The 18,260-nt window shown below is 35.9% G+C and overlaps 1 protein-coding gene across 1 annotated transcript; it reads left to right on the forward strand.

Moving 5' to 3' along the window:
- Positions 1-4,152: 4,152 nt before the first annotated feature.
- On the forward strand, positions 4,153-12,088 carry LOC114323555 (epoxide hydrolase 2). The gene is made up of 3 exons (XM_028271213.2): positions 4,153-4,862; positions 10,373-10,620; positions 11,608-12,088. The coding sequence occupies exons 1-3, from the start codon at positions 4,386-4,388 to the stop codon at positions 11,852-11,854; spliced, it is 972 nt and encodes a 323-aa protein (XP_028127014.2). The 5' UTR covers positions 4,153-4,385; the 3' UTR covers positions 11,855-12,088.
- Positions 12,089-18,260: the final 6,172 nt, after the last annotated feature.

An 18,260-nucleotide genomic window follows, 5' to 3' on the forward strand; every position in this document is an offset into this window, starting at 1 on the left:
GACCGGTTTTGGTAGTGGGCCTAACTGCACCTCCTTGAATTTTTGGGCTCTGGCAAAAATGATCCGATCTTTCACCTCCTGCGCCTTTCTTCATGCCTCTAGTTCTTTCGGTGCCAGATCTCCACCGGTCGGCTGAGGGCCCAATCCTGCGGCAAACAAAGCGGACGGCTGGAGGAGATTGTCCCACTTGACGCCCTTTTTCTCCCTCAAAGCCTTCACATTTTTCACCCTCTCCTTCGCTGCGGTCCCCAGCTTTGGCTCCACAGACTTGGTAAGCACTCTCCACACTGTGCGCACCCCCACTCCCCCATTCGCAGACACGTAGAACCATCACGGCCTCCATCCCTTAATTGATGACGGTAACCCTACCACCAGACCCCTCCCTGCCGCCACTTACAAAGTGACCCAAGTTTCTTGCTGGCCTGAGGCTTTGTAGCACGCAAAAAACTCGTCTACCGTCATAGTCGCCCCCTCGTTCACTTTCGGCCACACACTTGCACAGGCCAGTACAATCTTCCACTCATTGGGCAGTAGTTCACCTGGCGCCACTTCCAGTCTGTTTAAGACATCCACTATTACCTGCGAAAGCGACAACCTCAACCCACCCTTCAACGCCTCCTCGTAGAGGGCAAACTCCCCCAGCCGGGCGTCGGACAGCCTCTCCGTTGGTGTTGGTAGCATCAATTCTATTTCTGTGGGAACTTGGTATTTTTTGCGCATACCTTCCAACTCCCCCGCAGTAACGGTCGATCTGTCGGCCCTCGTATGCCAGTGATCTGGCTCAGCCTGGATGATTGGCTTCGGAGCCGCCATCAATGTCAATGAACGCGGCGGTCTCGCCGGCCCCCCTACTCTCTCCGCTTGCCTCTCCGTCTTGTACTGTTCTGCCAACTCCACCGCATCATCGTTTCCTAGTGGACCAACCCTGGCAGTTCTAGCTTCTTCCTGGGCCATTTTTGTCGTGTGTCTGCGAATGGCTTCGGATGCGGGCGCAAGAAAGTTCAAAAAATGTCGCAAGGGTGTATCACTTGCAACGACGGAGTCTACACTTGGAATGTTTTGATTTTTCGAAAAAAGGTAGGTAAAATGTATAATCCCAAAAGCCCAAGGCTTGCCCGTATCCCAGGGATCACAATTAATTGCCGCCAGTTTGAAAAATTTTCAACTATCCGTCGAAGCAGTCTTTTCAACACTCATTATGACCTATCGTTTCACCTCTGGCCCAACGCCTAACCTCCCCTACTACGAGACGATGTCACGTGTACGACCCGATTCACTGCACCCTTCCCCTACCTTGTCTTTTCCACTTTAAGTCACCACGTGACCCACCACCTCTCGAGCCTCGCCCCTGTCACTTCCCCCTTCTCGGTCGGCCCTCCTCGTGGTCGGTCACTCCGTTCGGCTACCCTTCGTGGTCGACCCTCCTCGTGGTCGGTCACCTCATTCGGCTACCCTTCGCTGTCGGCCATCCTCGTGGTCGGTCACCCCATCCGGCTACCCTTCACGGTCGACCCTCCTCATGGTCGGTCCCTTCACTCGGCGACGCTCCGCGATTGGCTCTTCTCCTGATCGGCCCCTACGCTCGATCACTCCTATCGGTTGGCCCCCCCTCCTGCAGATCTCTAACCACCCTCATTTTCTTCATTATTCCCTTCGTTGGACTAAAACTGTACTCGAAAATGAGAGACTACTGACATAGGTAGGCCCATAAAGGCTACATCCCACCATGAATAACTCAAGCCCACTACTTAGGGCCCAATACATAACCCAACTGATAAGGCCCAGCACCATCTGGAAGTCAACATGGTATGAAGGACCAATGATATTCAGACACATAACAGGTAAAGGGCAAGCCACATCAGTAGACAAAGATCTGCAAAGTTATTGCCACTGCACATCGCCATTAATGCAGCCCCTCACTGCATTTATTACGACAACACCTCTCTGCCGGGACAGCACGCCCTCACCCTGAACAAGGTAAGCTACAACATAGATTTTTGGCCAAGGTGACAGGTCGGAAGGGACAATGAAATGATTACCAAAGGATATAAGCAAACGTTGAAGACAAGAAGAAGGTTAAGCTTTTTATCTCTATTTCATATCTCTACAGCCCACTTCTCTCTCTCTCTCTAACTTGCTCGTGGGAGGGTTCGCTGGGGGACACCCTGTTCCCCGTTGAACTCTTGTGTAGGTTCTCAGGTGGGCTTGACCACTCGGATATTGGCTCGAAAAGCGTGGATCAGTCCGACCCGTTCTGCCAGGAAACCGTTTCATCATAACTGTATCATGAAAAATATTTTATAAAATAACAAAATTATTTTTTCACCCATCCGAGTACCGACATGCAACCCGTGCAATTGATATCAAGTGTGCAATGGTTTTGTTGGAATTTTTTATTTATTTATTTATTTTATTTTTTTTTGGCACCCGTGAGTATATTGGTCCTGTTTGGTGTAACTATTAAAACAAATTATAGATTATAACTTAGCAAATTATAGATTATGACTTTAATCAGAAACTGTTAATTTATTTGGTATAACTGTTGGATTATAGATTTAAGTTGCTGAGTAGTGTTTGTAAAATAAGCTGTGAAGTAATTTTTTTAATTAACTTTTATTTTTTGTTATTTATTACTTATCTACATTTCTCATAAAAAAATAATAATAATATTCTATAGTCCATTTGGATCTTTTTCTATTTTTAAAAAAATAAAAAAATCTAAGAGTATAACCGTAAATTAATATGTCCACAGCGGAAGCTGATAATCAGAAACAAGGGGTGAGCAACTTCTCAGAATCATCTTTTTTGACTTAAAATAAGTTATTAAAATCAGAAGCTGTTTGAAATAAGTTTAACCAAATAGTCGAAAATAACTTTTCAAAAGGCAGAAGTCATAAGTTGACTCAGAAAAGCCCAAACAAACACCCTCATTATTTTGAATAGAACCATATGGCAGTGAACTTTTTGAACAAAAGAGCAATTGCGGTTTTTTTTGTGACTAGTGAACTTTTTTTTCACCAAAACTTTTGTGAATAGTGTTAATTTTTTTTTTCTTTAATAATTATTTAATTTCTTATCTTTTTTAAGAGATTCCAAACAAACATTTATACTCAGACAACTTAGGCCTAGTTTGACGTACCAGAAAAAATTCAAAAAGTTACTAAGGGTTGGTTTGGGAAGTGGGTTGATTTTTTGGTTTTTTGACTTTTTTGGTTATTTTAGCCTGGGCTAAAAAGTTTGGTTTGGGAAGGACTTTTTGACTTTTTAGTTTTTTTGACTTTTTTTGTGAGAGAAGAGTAATGATTATGGGTTGGATGTGATATTTTGTTTGTTGTGACTAAAATAGCCTATTTTGTCTTTTATGGCTAAAATAGCCAAAAAAGCCCACAACCTATCTTCCCAAACAGAGCCTAAAAAAGTTAAAAAGTTATCACTATTCACAAATTAAAAATATAAAAAAAATTAATTTCTACAATATTTTAATACAAACAACGACTGGACAACGTTGGTGATTGATGGTTCAGTACTTAATGGTCTATTCAAATGAACTAAAAAAAAATTAGATGCATATATTTATTAAGTTAGAGGGTAATGTTGGGCTCGTGGGACCCACCACGGGTTCGTTTTTTATAATCCAAATCGTTAAATGTGTAGAACTCATCGAGTACTATATGCTTATAAAAAATCACGTTGATCGGATATAGATAGCTATGTGATCGAATCAAATTTTTTTTCAGCTTTTTATTTTTCACCATCCATTAATTTCATAAAAAACTGTTTTAATGACATAACTACCGATATCCGATTAAAGTGATTTTTCATAAGCATATAGTACTCAACGAGTTCTACACATTCAACGGTTTGGATTATCGAAATGGGACTCTTGGTGGGCTCTATGGCCGAACAATACCCGTGAAGCCTCATGCACCATTTCAACCCAGCCGTACTTCCCTCTGCTGCCTATAATATAACTGATGATTCTGCCAAGCAGGGGTAAAAATGTAATTTTGTCGTTTTATACAAAATTTTAATACATATTTTTTCATACAAGACAAAAGTTATTTCAAACAATCATATTTCTTTTCTCAACTTTTTAATTTAAAAAATTAAAAAATACACTTATTTAGAACACCTTAAACAATCTCTTAAAATGAAGTGTTCATTTTTTCTTTTTACATATAAATTTGATAGGATAGGATTATGTAACTAATCTTATTTTATTTTCTTATATAACTAACCTATTCATATAGTCAAATGAAACATTAAACAATTCAAATAATCTTATCAAAAATTTCTGTATAAAACAAGAGTATCATTTTTCAGCATATGAACCATCGTCAAAGCAATCCCACTCCCACCACAGAGAGAGAGAGAGAGAGAGAGAGATGGAGGGAATAGAGCACAAGACAATCAGTGTAAATGGCATAAACATGCACATAGCAGAAAAAGGCAAAGGTCCAGTGGTTCTCTTCCTCCACGGCTTCCCGGAGCTCTGGTACTCATGGCGCCACCAGATCCTCTACACGGCGGCGCACGGCTACAGAGCGGTGGCGCCAGACCTCCGAGGCTACGGCGACACGACTGGAGCACCACTCAACGACTCCACCAAATACACCGCTCTCCATCTGATCGGAGACATCGTTGCTCTCCTTGACAAAATCGCACCTGATGAAGACAAGGTGTTTGTTGTGGGGCATGACTGGGGAGCAATTTTGGCTTGGTATTTGTGTCTTTTCAGACCTGATCGAGTCAAGGCTTTGGTGAATTTGAGCGTTCATTACCTTCCTAGAAACCCTACGATGAGCTTGGTCGATGTGTTTCGAGGATTTTATGGCGATGATCACTACATCTGCAGATTTCAGGTTCTCGTTTTCACTCTGTTTGGATTTTGAGAGTTGAGTAAGAATCTGTGGAGGGAGAGGGGAAAAAAATGACCGAAAAAGTGAAAATTGTACCATATTTTATATTTTTCGAGTTATAATTAAAATAATAATAAAAACAACAGTGTTAGAGGGTCACAATTTTTGTGGTCACAATGACTCAAAACTGTCAAATTGACGTCGGTTTGGCATGTTTTACACCTAAAACGACGTTGTTTTGACAGTTTTAAGCCATTATAATTACAAAAATTGTATTTCTCAAACATTTTTCTAATAAAAAAAGGGTCATAATCAAACATCTTATAAGTATGGTACGGAAAATTTCCTTCCTAATTTAGGTTTCTTTTGAAAAGTAGGTTGCTTTTGACTTTTTAATTTTTTTTATTTTTGGACTATTTTAGTTTGGATTAAAATGTTTGATTTGGAAATGATTTTTTGATTTTTTTAATTTTTTTTTGTGAGAGAAGATTTTAATAATTATAGGTTGAATGTGATGTTTTGTTTGTTGTAATTAAAATAGTCTATTTTATCTTTTGTAACTAAAATAACTAAAAAAACTCATAAAACAACTTGCCAAACAGAGGCTTACTAACTTTTTAGATGTGTTTTGTATTTTGGAATGATTATTTTGATTATCAATCGCGGTACAGGGCTCGAAAGACTAACGGCTCGAATGGCTCAAATTTTTTCCCGCGTGAAATTTTGATTCACGTGGAGCTCACGTGTTCTGCACAAAGTGATGAAGAAAAATGAAACAAAAGAGCAGAAACCAGAGAGGAGAAAAGGGAGAGAGAGGGAGACGATCACGACGGCGAGAGAAGGTTGCAACCACGACGACGAGGGCGAGACAGACGACGACGACCGACCTGGTGTTCACTGACGGGCGTCGCTGACCACCGTCCAGCGGTGTTCGGAATCTCCATTTTGTATCTGTAGGTAAGGAATTTGAGATGTATGTTAATACAAAAAACGTTTGTCTCAACTGAATCTGGAGACAATTACTTACCTATCTGTAGGTAAGTAATCTGTATGTTGAATCTGTAGGTAAGTAATCTGTATGTTGAATCTGTGTGTATTTAGCAGATTCAACACACTGAATCTGGAGACAATTACTTACCTATCTACAATTACTTAATCTGTATGTTCTCCACTGAATCTCCATTTAATAATGATCTGTGTATGTTAAAAAAATTCTGCACTTAGGCTCCACTGCAGCTATGTACCATCTGGTTATTGATCTTTGTTTGTTATTGATTGAACATCTGGTTATTGATATGTGTATGTTAAAAAAAAAATTTTGGTTGTTTTGGAAGCAAGCCCTCTGTTAAACATTTTCATGGTTGTGATGCATGCCAATTGTTTGATGAAAGTCCACATAGAGAACTTAGCCTATTTTTTGTGTTGGTTGAGTTCACATGAAAAATCAGGACTTCCCTTACTGTGTAATCAACTTAACTGAAACATATATTTTCAGTTTGTTTCTGAACTCCCCACCGCAACATAAATTTCCTTGTAATCAACTTAACTCAACCATAGATTTTCAGTTTGCTTTTGATTCTGTTTGTTAAAATGAATCAACCTCCTCGAGCCATGCACCACCTTCTAATCTCAGTGTGTTGAATTAATATCAGTGTTGTTGAATTAATGTCAGTGTTGTTGAATTAATATCAGTGTTGAATTTCATCTCAGTTTGAAAAATTGAAATGCACATACATGCACTTACAGTTTAGTTTCTATTTGGAGATGTGTCCTTTTACTGTAATGGTCATATTTTATGTTCAATGATGGCAAATTGATGTTGAATGGGCCAGATTTTGAATGTATATCTGTCATGCTGAAATGTATATATCTGATAGCCACAGGTTGTATTTTATGGTAATATTCCAGGTTTTGAATCTATGTTGAATTTGTATGTTGAATCTGCTGAATCTGCAGAACAGAATCTGCTGAATGAAGCATCACAGAATCTGAATGTTGAATCTGCAGAATCTGAATGTTGAACCAACAGAATCTGTATATTGAATTATGAATCTGCTGAATCTGTGTGTATGTTGAATCTATGAATCTGCTGAATCTGTCTGTATGTTGAATCTATAAATCTGCAGAACAGGTTTTGAATGTATGTTTTGAATGCTTAAAGGTTTTGAATGCTTGAAGGTTTTGAATCTGTATAACAGGTTTTGAATCTGTATGTTTTGAATGTGTATGTCTGTGAGCATAACAGGTTTTGAATGCATGTCTGTGAGCATAACAGGTTTTCAATGTATGTTTTGAATCTGTATGTCTGTGAGCATAACAGGTTTTGAATGTATGTTTTGAGCATAACAGGTTTGAATCAAGGCTTGAATCTGTATGTCTGTGAGCAAAACAGGTTTTCAATGTATCTGTGAGCATAACAGGTTTTGAATGCTTCAAGGCTTGAATCTGAATAGATCCATTCAATCTGTTGTGGTTCATATTTTTAACAGATCCATTCAATCTGCCTGAATACTCAATCTGTCATGCTCAATCTGTTATGCGCCACATCCATTGAAACAGATTCATCATAAAATGGTCCAAGTTATGGTTGTTCAAACAGTAAATTCATCCATTCAATCTGTTATGGTTGTTCAATCCATAATAAAACAGATCCATTGAAATTACATAATAGAATACGTCCATTACAAAATAGGTCCATTACAAAATACGTCCATTACAAAATATGTCCATTACATAATAGAATAGGTCATTCACATATGTCCATTACATCCATTCAAACACTTCCCAACATATTTCCATTACGTTCATTTACATGATAAAGTAAAAAAATACACAAAATACAATGACATAAGTCATTGCCTTCAAAATCTTCTCCATCCTTTCGAGCCTTCTATCATGCTCACCAACCCTTCTCTTTAGCTCATTAATTTCTTCAGTTCTTATATCTGTGGAGGCAACATCGTTGTCATCATCATCTGCGAAGGCGAAGTAATTGCAGTGTTCGTTCACAGTCTACAATGCAAAAGAATCGGTTAATCAAATTAGACAAATGAAATTTGTAACAAGTAAAACATTAATTTATATTACAGATACTTACATATTTGTCTGGGCAAACAAAAAACACACGTCCCTCATTTCCATTTTCATTCGTTCGTACAATGTGCACGGATGCTGTTCTTCCACAATAACAGAATTTTGGCTTCAATCTTATTTTCATTCCACTAGTAGAAGATGAAGCCATTTTTTAATCTGCATAAAAAATACGAATTCATTCAACTACCTCAATCTTGATAACAAAGCCACTTTAAATTCTAATGAATGTTGATTCTTATAAATGTTGAATCCTTATGAATGTCCCTTATTCTATTACTCTCTTCTATTGCTGTCACTATTGGTCTTTAACATTGAGAAACAGATCTAAGGACTTCACATACAATTCTGCTTCAAGTATGGTCTCACCGAGGCTGAAAGATGAATAAACTATGTCACTGAGCATAGCATAAAACTGGTCAAATGTCTCAGACTCTGTTGTGTAACAGAATGTGTTTAAACTGAATCTGAATCTGTTAGAAGCAGAATCTGTGAACATTTTAAACTTTTAGAAGCATAATCCATTTTAAACATTTTAAACTAGCTAAACTAAAATGTTGATGATGACAACGAAAATGTTTAAACTAAAATGTTTACCTGAGCATAGCATTCAACATTGTAACAGATTCTAGCAGATTCTGCTTCAGTTTGACAGATTCTCAGGTATGGTCTAACAGATTCTCTTATTGGAGATATTGTAACTAATGCTAACAAATTCCTACTTGTTCAACAAAACATGACTGCTTTTTTTTACTAACAGAGCCATTATTATCAATCTGAACAGCTGAGGATAACAGAGAACAGAGTAGCACAAAGCCAACCTGTATTATACAAAGCCAACCTGAACAGAGTAGAACAGGATGTTAGGTGGTTTACAATACTGATTTTTTTTCTTCCTCCCAGGCCTTCATTCCATTGAAGGCCATTGAATTTCAGACAACAGAGTAGCACAAAAAATTTAAACATTTCAGACAACAGAGTAGCACAAAAAATTTCAGACAACAAAGCCAACCAACAATAAATTTCAGACAACAAAAAATTTCATTTAAAGTGGGTTCAAAATGCAACCAACATATTATGTTTTCAATATAGAGATGAGAAAGCCAACCATTATTATACAAAAAATTTCAATACAAACCAACATATTATGATTTCAATACAGAGATGAAATGCAAAACACCTAACATCCTCGAATAATTTCTACAAAATATTAGTCGTCCTCAGTCCTCCAAACATTATTATAAACCCTAATTTCTACTAAACCCTAACATGGCTAATTTCTATAAAAAAATCAGCTAATTTTTACGACTAAACCCTAACATGGCTCGATTTGGGGGTTTACCTCAGTCGTCCTTCGTACTGCTTCAACAGACGAGAGGGATGAGTCCAGATGCACTCAGTCTCCACTGAAGAGATAGCAAGAGGCGAGAGGGATGAGAGGGATGAGTCCAGATCCAGAGAGGCGAGAGGAATGAGGCATGGGTCAAGAAAAGGAAGAAGAAGAAAAAAAAAAAAAAAAAAAAAAAACGAAACTCAAAACGACGTCGTTTTGAGTTTCGAGCCAATTTTGAGCCACGCCTTTCGAGCCCTCAAACATTTTTCTTTGATTATAGGAGTTATACAATTTAACGTAAAACTCACCTCAAAACTAGCTTAAGGGTGCTCTCACATTTATGTGTTTAATATTATTTTAATATTCAGGTAATGTAAAATTTCACTTTGATGATACTGATAAATTTATCAATTGATTTGAAAAGTTGGTTAAAAATTAACTTTTTGATTTTTTTTTTTTTTTTTAAAAAACATGTAAAAAAAAAAAAAAAAGTAGAGATATGATATGTAACCTTTCCAAAAAAAATATTGGGATATTGACTTTTATTTGTGAGTTTTAATTTATTTTCATTAGTTTCTATTGAATATGATGTGAGAAGTATACATAATTGAATTGTAATTTTTTTTTTATATGTTTGTATAATCATAAATTTTTTTGGTATCCTTATAATGATAAATTTATCATTGAGAGTTAAGTAAGATTTTTTGGTAAATAAATCCAATCCAAAGGACCAATGGGTAATTGTCCCATTTTTTTTATATTACCAAACTTGTTTTTTTAAAAACAAAAATTTCAAATTCAAGGACTTTTTGAACTTATTTTATAATTCTATGTTGTTTTCTAAAAACACAATTTCAATTAATTTATTATAAAACTAATTAAAATAGTGTTTTAAAAACTTAAATTTGAAAATTAAGTTTAGAACAAATTATATTGGGAAATAGTTTTCAAAAGAACTTGAATTTGGTAAATATATTTGTCTAAAGCTCGGATTCTTACTTAAGTTGTTGTTTGGGTGAGAAATTGTCATACATCACAAAAGAATTGGAGAATTTGAGGTCTTATCTAAATTAAAAAAAAATTGTTGTAGGTCCCTGGAGAAATTGAAGCTGAGTTGGCCCAAGTTGGCATTAGAAGATCTATCAAGAAATTCCTAACATACCGTGATCCCGCTCCATTTTTTTTTCCTAAAGGTAAAGGATTTGGAGATGGTGATTCACCTGATACTCCAATTATCTTGCCTTCTTGGTTGTCGGAAAAAGATGTCGATTACTATGCTAGCAAATTTGAGAAGCATGGATTCACCGGAGGAGTTAACTACTACCGAGCTTTAGATCTGTAAGTTACCTTTCAATTTTTATTGACTTTGAGATTTTAGTAATATCTTAATCATGATAATTTATGGAAGACATAATTTTCTATCACCATTGTGAAATTATCATAATTTTAGAGATTTTGCATCTTCTTTTCATGTACATTTTCAAAGTCATCCCCAACAGGGGTTCTCTCCAACCTTATATGTCCAAGAATGCTTATGTAATGACCCTAGGTTATGCACATGTTTTTCAAATCACAATATTGGACAGTGCAACGGTTATGAACGTGTAGCGGTTAGCGGGATTATTGGCCAATGTATAACATGAATTGAAAACTGAACTTGTGAATTTTTTCAAGAACTAACAAATGCCAAAAAACTTATTGATATGTATGTTCCAACCTTATGTATCACAATTTGAATGTTTGTGATAGTTTTTAATCAAGATTGTGACACTTAAAATATGTTTAATGAAATATTATAGAATTCTATATTTTTTTTTTTATCAACAAAAATAAACTTTATTGAATCAAAACTAAGGATAAATCATTTACATCTTATATCAATAAAGATAGACAAAAACAGTGCTAATAGTATCATAATGAGCCCTACTCATCCCAACTAAGTTGATATAAGAAAAGCCACCCAATCATGTGCTTACACTTGCCAAAAGCTAGTTGAGGAGAACTCAACCAGGAGACCCACAACAGACAAAAACCAAAGCAAAGGAACAAAAGCAGCAGAAAGAAATAAAAGAAACTAAACACGATAAACCAAAGCAAAGACAAAAAACAGCCACTTCACATTATAGAATTCTATATTGTTTTCAAGGTCCAAAAAATGGAGAATTTCATGTAGTGCAATTAGGCCTATCATAAATTGATGTCAATCTTGCCTTCTTCTTGTTCCCAGGTTTAAACATTATTGTTGAGTTACCTATATTCAAGAGTGGTTGTTTCAATTCTCCAGAGATCTTAGCTATTTTCTTCTTCTTTCCCTCTTCATTGCAGAAACTGGGAACTCATGGCACCATGGGCAGGGTGCCAAGTGAAAGTGCCTGTGAAGTTTATTGTGGGTGACTTGGACTTGGTCTATAACATCCCGGGCGCCAAGGAATACATACATAACGGTGGATTCAAGAAAGATGTTCCGATGTTGGATGAAGTTGTCGTCATGGAAGGTGTAGCGCACTTTCTCAACCAAGAAAAGCCAGATGAGATCAACAAATACATTGTTGAGTTCATCAACAAGTTCTGATTCTTACCCCTTCTTCATGTTGTGTTTCTTGAAATAATAAGCTTGGCAGGCACAGAACACGACGTAAGGGTCGTTTGTTCACGCTTCTATTTTCTGTTTTTTCTTTTTCTTTTTTTTTGGGAACTCAGAAATGAAAATTTGAGATCGAACTACTCTAAAAATCTCCATTGTCTATTTGTGACAGCAATATTTTACTTTTAATGCTAAGTAGACACAAGAATTATAGCAGCAAAATTATATCAGAAATAGTCCTCTATACTTAACTTGGAGCTGTGTTACCTATTTTTGTACAGATTTTAGAATATTTATATATATATATATATATATTTCTTACATATTCACCCAAATTATTGACGGTAAAAAGAATTGTTAACATTTTATGCATCAACCATGATTTTAACCTCATTGACAACTATTATTATTTGGGCAAATTACAAACACCCCTTTCGAGGTTTAGTAAAAATACGGATTCTCCTCTGAGGTTTGAGAAATTATAAATTGCCCCCTAAGAGTCAAATTTTCATAACAAATTAGGAGAAATTAGGAGGGAATCTGTATGAAAATAAAAACCTCAGGAGGCAATTTATTATGAAAATATAAACCTCAGGGGACGGGATATAATTTCTCAAACCTCAGGAGAATCTATATTTTTACCAAACCTCGAGGGGGTTGTTTGTAATTTGCCCTTATTATTTGGACCAATGATGCTAGGAATTTAGAAAACTTATCCAGAAAAATATTCAAAAAAACGTAATGTGGTGAAGTTTCAATTCAAGCGCAGGTCTATTATGTAAAAATTAAATTTGAATCATTCATCACTTTTCAGTATAAGCTTTCATGATAATTTTTACAGTGGTGTTACATATACCAAGCGGTGTATCAATTATTAATGTCCCCACTTATTTTACAAATTATAAATACCCAAAACTCCTAAAATTATATCTTAGTACATCAATTGATAAACCAATCAATGTGTATAGCATTATTCTAATTTATATGGGGGTATATTTACTGTTATTATGACTCATAACACCAAAAAGGGTAATGCTATACAAGCAAAATTAGTTATAAAAAATTCATACAATAAAAATAAGATAAATTACCTCATTTTGTATGAAAATAAATTGAAATCTCAAAAAAATTTCCTAATTTACTCAAAATGACTAGGCAACTTATATTTAAGCGGTGTTTGATTGGACGAATTACGATTCCATTTGTTTCGACGTAAAATACTTTACACAAAAAAATATTTTTCTTGTAAATTGATTTTACACTGAAAAATGTTTTTGTTTTTATTTTTTGGTGTTTGGTTGACACTTGAAACAAAAATATTTCCTTGTCTAAAAGAGAAATTTTGATTCAATAAAGTGTCATTTATGACTTTTTAGTGAGTTTATATATTTATTTGAAAATGCTAAATGTGTTGAAAAGATAGTGAGTGAGAGTTAACTTTGTAAAAATTGACTTGTGTAATTTTTAAAGGTAAGTCATTTTAGGAAAAATGATGAAAAAATATTTTTCTTAAAAAATATTTTACTTGCTTTTTGATTAACCAAACAACAGAAAATGAGTAAAATATTTTTGATAAAAAATATTTTATTTCAAAACAAACGAAGCCTAAATAAGTGAGATTATAATGCAATGCGCTATCAGTTTGAAGATAAATAGTTTATGGACTCTTTTGTTAGAAATGATGTGTATTTAACTATTAGTCCGATCTTTACTTTTTAACCAAATGATGGACTAATAAATCTATTAGACATAGAATCCAATCATATACCTCAATCCCATGAAACAAACACCACTACCTTTTATGGTATGATTTAGATTCATTTTTCATTTAAAACTTTTTGACTATGTTTGATTATCAGATTAGGTTATCTAGATTATGAGTAAAGTGTGAAAAGAAAGAATTGTAAGATAGTGAGAAATTGTGAAGCAAAGAAGTCTTGAGGTTATGGATATGGATGGGGTCGTGAGAAGGGAAGAGGGTTGGAAGAGAGGTAGTACTGGAGAGTATGGAGGAGGCAACGAATAGAAAGGGGTTTGCAGGTGGTAAGGGATTGAAGGTGTTGCCGGAGGGAGCAAGGGGCTAAAAGGAAGAAAAAAAATGATAGAGAAGGGAGCCGCGAGTGACAAGAAATGAATGAGAGGGACTAAAGAGGGAAATGAAGGGGTTGTGAGCGACCACATAGATTCATTGGTAGTAGAGGTGAGTGGATTGTAGGTCAGTATTACTTAGAGTGTTTAAAAAATAAGACAAAAATTCAAAATTAGAGATAAGATTTCTTAGGAAATACGATATCCAACTAAAATTTTCAAGTTGCATTTAGAGACACCCGTTAGATTGTAAACCATCTCCGTTAGAATGTTAATCTCACCATTAGGGGACTAGCAATCCATAAGCCTCATAATCCCATGTCATTTTTGCCAACTAAATATGATTTACGCGTGTTCTATCAAATTATTAATTCAATCTTATTTCTTGAAGTGGAAATATTAAGAAAATAGATGGTAGAAAAAATAATTTCAAAATGATATCGTACAAATCTTTATTGCATAAATTTATGCATGAATCACTTGTGTTTTCATTATTTTGAAATTATTTTATCTACACTCCACTATTTTTAAATTCTCTCTTTTTTGAAAGGTATGAATTTTAACAATTTTGCTACAAACATATAAATTGTTTACATAATCAAATATAAAATAGGGTAAATTACAAATACACTTTCTGATATTTGCTTAAAATATAAATTGCCTCATGTGATTCTGGAAATTACACCTCACTCCTTGAAAATTTTAATTTCATAAAAAAAAAAATTTTTTTATTAATAAATTATCAAATCAATTAATAGTTTTTAATAATGTCAGAATTTTATTTTAACTAAAAAATTAAGTAATTTTATTATTGTATAGAAAACTAGTTAGGAATTTACATTTTTAATTAATTATATTAAATAACAAACTCCGATAAACAGGCATTAGTAATTTTTTAAATTACATGTATCAATCCGTATTTTAAGGAAACTTGGGATTTATTTGTAATTTATCTTATAAAATATATATAAATAGACAAATAATAATAATAATAATATAAAAGCCACCAAAAATGAAGAAAAAAAAAATCTTTTTGCCCCTTTTCCGAGAAACAAACATATCTCTTGACTAGTATGATTCATGAACATATAGGCTTGTTTTGGGAAAGAGTAGGATGAAGGGTTCTAAAATTAAAATTTTAATGTGGTATAGAAAAATAATAATAAAAGAATTAAATAAAAACGAACAAGTAAGGTCAAGTTTGGCTATCCTAAATAAGTACACACTTTTTATTTTTTTATCTTTTTTTCATCACATCATCTCTCTACTTTTCTGCACATCTTTTCGTAAAAAGACAAAAAGTGCACTTATTTAAGTCATCCCAAACAATCCCTAAATATAAATATCACATTATATAGTGGTGGGTCTCACCATTAGAACTCTTTCTAAAATTTCAAAATTAGAACTCTCAATTATTTTTGTTGGGCAAATGTGTAAAAAGTTATGGGTTTGTTTGGTTTTATCTCAAGATACTGGACTTGTTTAGTTTGTATCTCAAGATACAATTTTTTAGAAGAATTTTCAAAATTTTATTTGGTTCAAATTTATTGAAAAAAAAAAAATCAAAATCACTTTCTCTCTCCTGCATATTAATCAATCAATTTTTTTCTCTTATAGCGATCCCGGTTGTCCCTTTACTGTTCTGTTGTATTCCGGACTCGGTTCCGTGAAGTTGGTAGTGGTATCTATCTTGTTGTGTCCTTTAATTCCACATGATTGAGTTTTAGGATGTTTTGAACAAGGTTGTTACAGGTTGGTTATGCCTTGGTTTCAATTCCTTGTTGTTCAGTTTTTAGGCGTTCCGCTCGAGCGGGTCTTCTTACGCTCGAGCGGGGATTGCACACCTCCAGTATTTTGGATTTCTGTAAAACTTCTGCAGATGTGATTTTTACGCTCGAGCGGGTTTGTTTATGCTCGAGCGGTGGCGCTCGAGCGGGTCTGTTGGCGCTCGAGCGGGTAGTATTTCAGAGTATAAGTTCTGGGAGGGGGAAATCTGCGCTCGAGCGGACTGATTTTCGCGCTCGAGCGGAAGTGCTTTATTCTTGTGTCTTGGAGCTCGAGCGGGCATTATTGCGCTCGAGCGTGTCCATAGTTTTGTTCTTGGCGCTCGAGCGGGTCATACGTATATGAGTTATCCGCTGGGTGATTTCAAATCACTTTTTGCTTTTCTTTCTCTTCTACTTTTTCTAAAAACCATTTTTGAGAGCCTCTCTCTCTAGATACTCCCTTCTCTCTAGGGTTTGATCTAGTTAGAGTGTCCTCCTTCTCTTCGGCCTTTGTAAAAGTTGTGTTGATCGTCGAGGGTGTCGTTTTGATCTGAAAATCTTGGTCTTTGGAGCACGTTGGCTTTGGGTCTCTTCTCCATCCGAGCTCTAACTTCGAGGGAGGGATATCCTACTCCTCTTTATGAGCTTTGTCTTTAAATTTTAGTATTTTGAGATGTTGGGGTTGGCTTGGTAATTTTGTGAAAGTTTGGGGGCTTTTGTGTAAATTTACAAGAGTTGGGGTTTTAGCTATATAAAACCTAGATGCATGTTTGGCATGAAAAATGTGAAATTAATGTTAAGACATTAATGAAAATGGAACCTAAGGGTTGTAATGTAAATTATGGAAAATGCCCTAATTACATTGGTTAATTAATTTGCATAATTAATTATGAGAAATGAGAAATTGATTTGGGAAGTCATGGGATAAAAGGGTGTAGTTGGATTATTTATCACTCACCTAGTTGGAATGTTGATTATATATCCATTGTTGCATTTATTTTCTGTATAGAAATAACTGCTTTGGGCTATCGGTGGAGGATAGTCGTCATTGTTGTAGACAATGCATGATGATTAGGCAAACTGAAACTAATCACTAGAATGTGTCATTGAGATTGACGATTGAAAGAATACATTAAATTTATGTATTGTGTGATGATGTGTATAATTGTTGTTTATATGCATTGTGTTGTGTTGGAGGAGATAGGTGTAGACACCCCATTTTTGACTGCCCTTAAGACTTGGGCACCACTGATGTTTTGCTTGGCGGAGAAAGGTGTGCAGGGTAAATGTTCAGTTTCTTCGGCAAGGAGAGAGGCAAATCCTTCAAAGCACTTTGTTTAGGGGTTTGGAGTTGAAGAAGAGAGGAAAGGAGAGGAGAAGACCAGTTTGGGAGAAGTTTGGCATGAATCCGGGTAGAAGCGAGTCGAGCAGCCCTCGCTGAATCGGGCTTATCTATCTGTACACTTGGATTTTAGTTATGAGGTCACCACCGTTGGAAAGAAGACTTCCGGGGCTTCATTTTTCACTCAAGAATCTCTTAAATCCGAGACTAGAGGGGGGAGATATGATTGGTTGAAGTTGGGCATCATCCCGGTTGGACCGAAACTGAGTAGCCTTCACTAAAACAAGCATAACTTTTTTCACAGTTGGAATTTTGATGCAAGGCTGGTTCCATTGGAAATCTTACTTCCGGGGCTTCAATTTTGACACAAGAATGACCTAAAAAGGAGTTCATATGAAGAATTTATGCCCGTTTGAAGTTGGACCTGCAAAGCAGATTTTTCCTGTCGACGGGCCAAAACAAATGGCCGACCGACCAAATAGATGGCCGACCGGCCAAATAGATTGCCGACCGGCCAGAAAAGATGGCTGACCGACCAAGTTTGCTAGCCGATGACCTTCCGGAGTATTCTACAGATTGAATGGATACCAGCTGTGGCAGCTGGAATGCACAGACCTTGCTCCCCATGCACGTGTGTGGCTGTTTTGCACCCTTTGCACACCCTTTGACCCATTTTCTTGCACCCTTTGCTCAAGGCTTCTTGAGGAAGCCTTGACCCCTTGTCTTGGCTTCCCCAAGAAGCTTACCAGCTGTCCTAGCTTCTCCAATAAGCCTTGACCTCCCCTTAGACCTCTTTGACCCTTTGTAGCTTGTCTTAGAAGCTTAGTATTGCCTATATAAGGGGCCTCTCCTCCTCCATTGTTTTGGTTGGATGTTTGGAACAAAAAACCAGAGATATATAGATATATCTGATATATACATACATATATCCCTTCATCTCTCACTATATCTCTCCCATTCAACCATCAAACACCCTTGTTCTTGGCCCATTTCTTCATCAACTCATAGCACAAGGCATCCTTACTCCATCCCAGCGAATTGAGGCTGTTCTTCAGAGCTTAGGAGCACCTAAACTTGGTCCAAGAGGTGCTGGTTTGCTGGTCTTCAAGGGTGAGTCCTCCTCTTCCCTTTTCTAGTCTTTTCTTGCTTCATATCTAAGTCATAGTTGCTTGCATTTTTGGGCTCCGACCCAAACTGT

The sequence above is a fragment of the Camellia sinensis genome, chromosome 7 (genome assembly GCF_055761805.1).
Source record: "Camellia sinensis isolate YWXY chromosome 7, ASM5576180v1, whole genome shotgun sequence".
Taxonomy (NCBI): Eukaryota; Viridiplantae; Streptophyta; class Magnoliopsida; order Ericales; family Theaceae; genus Camellia; species Camellia sinensis.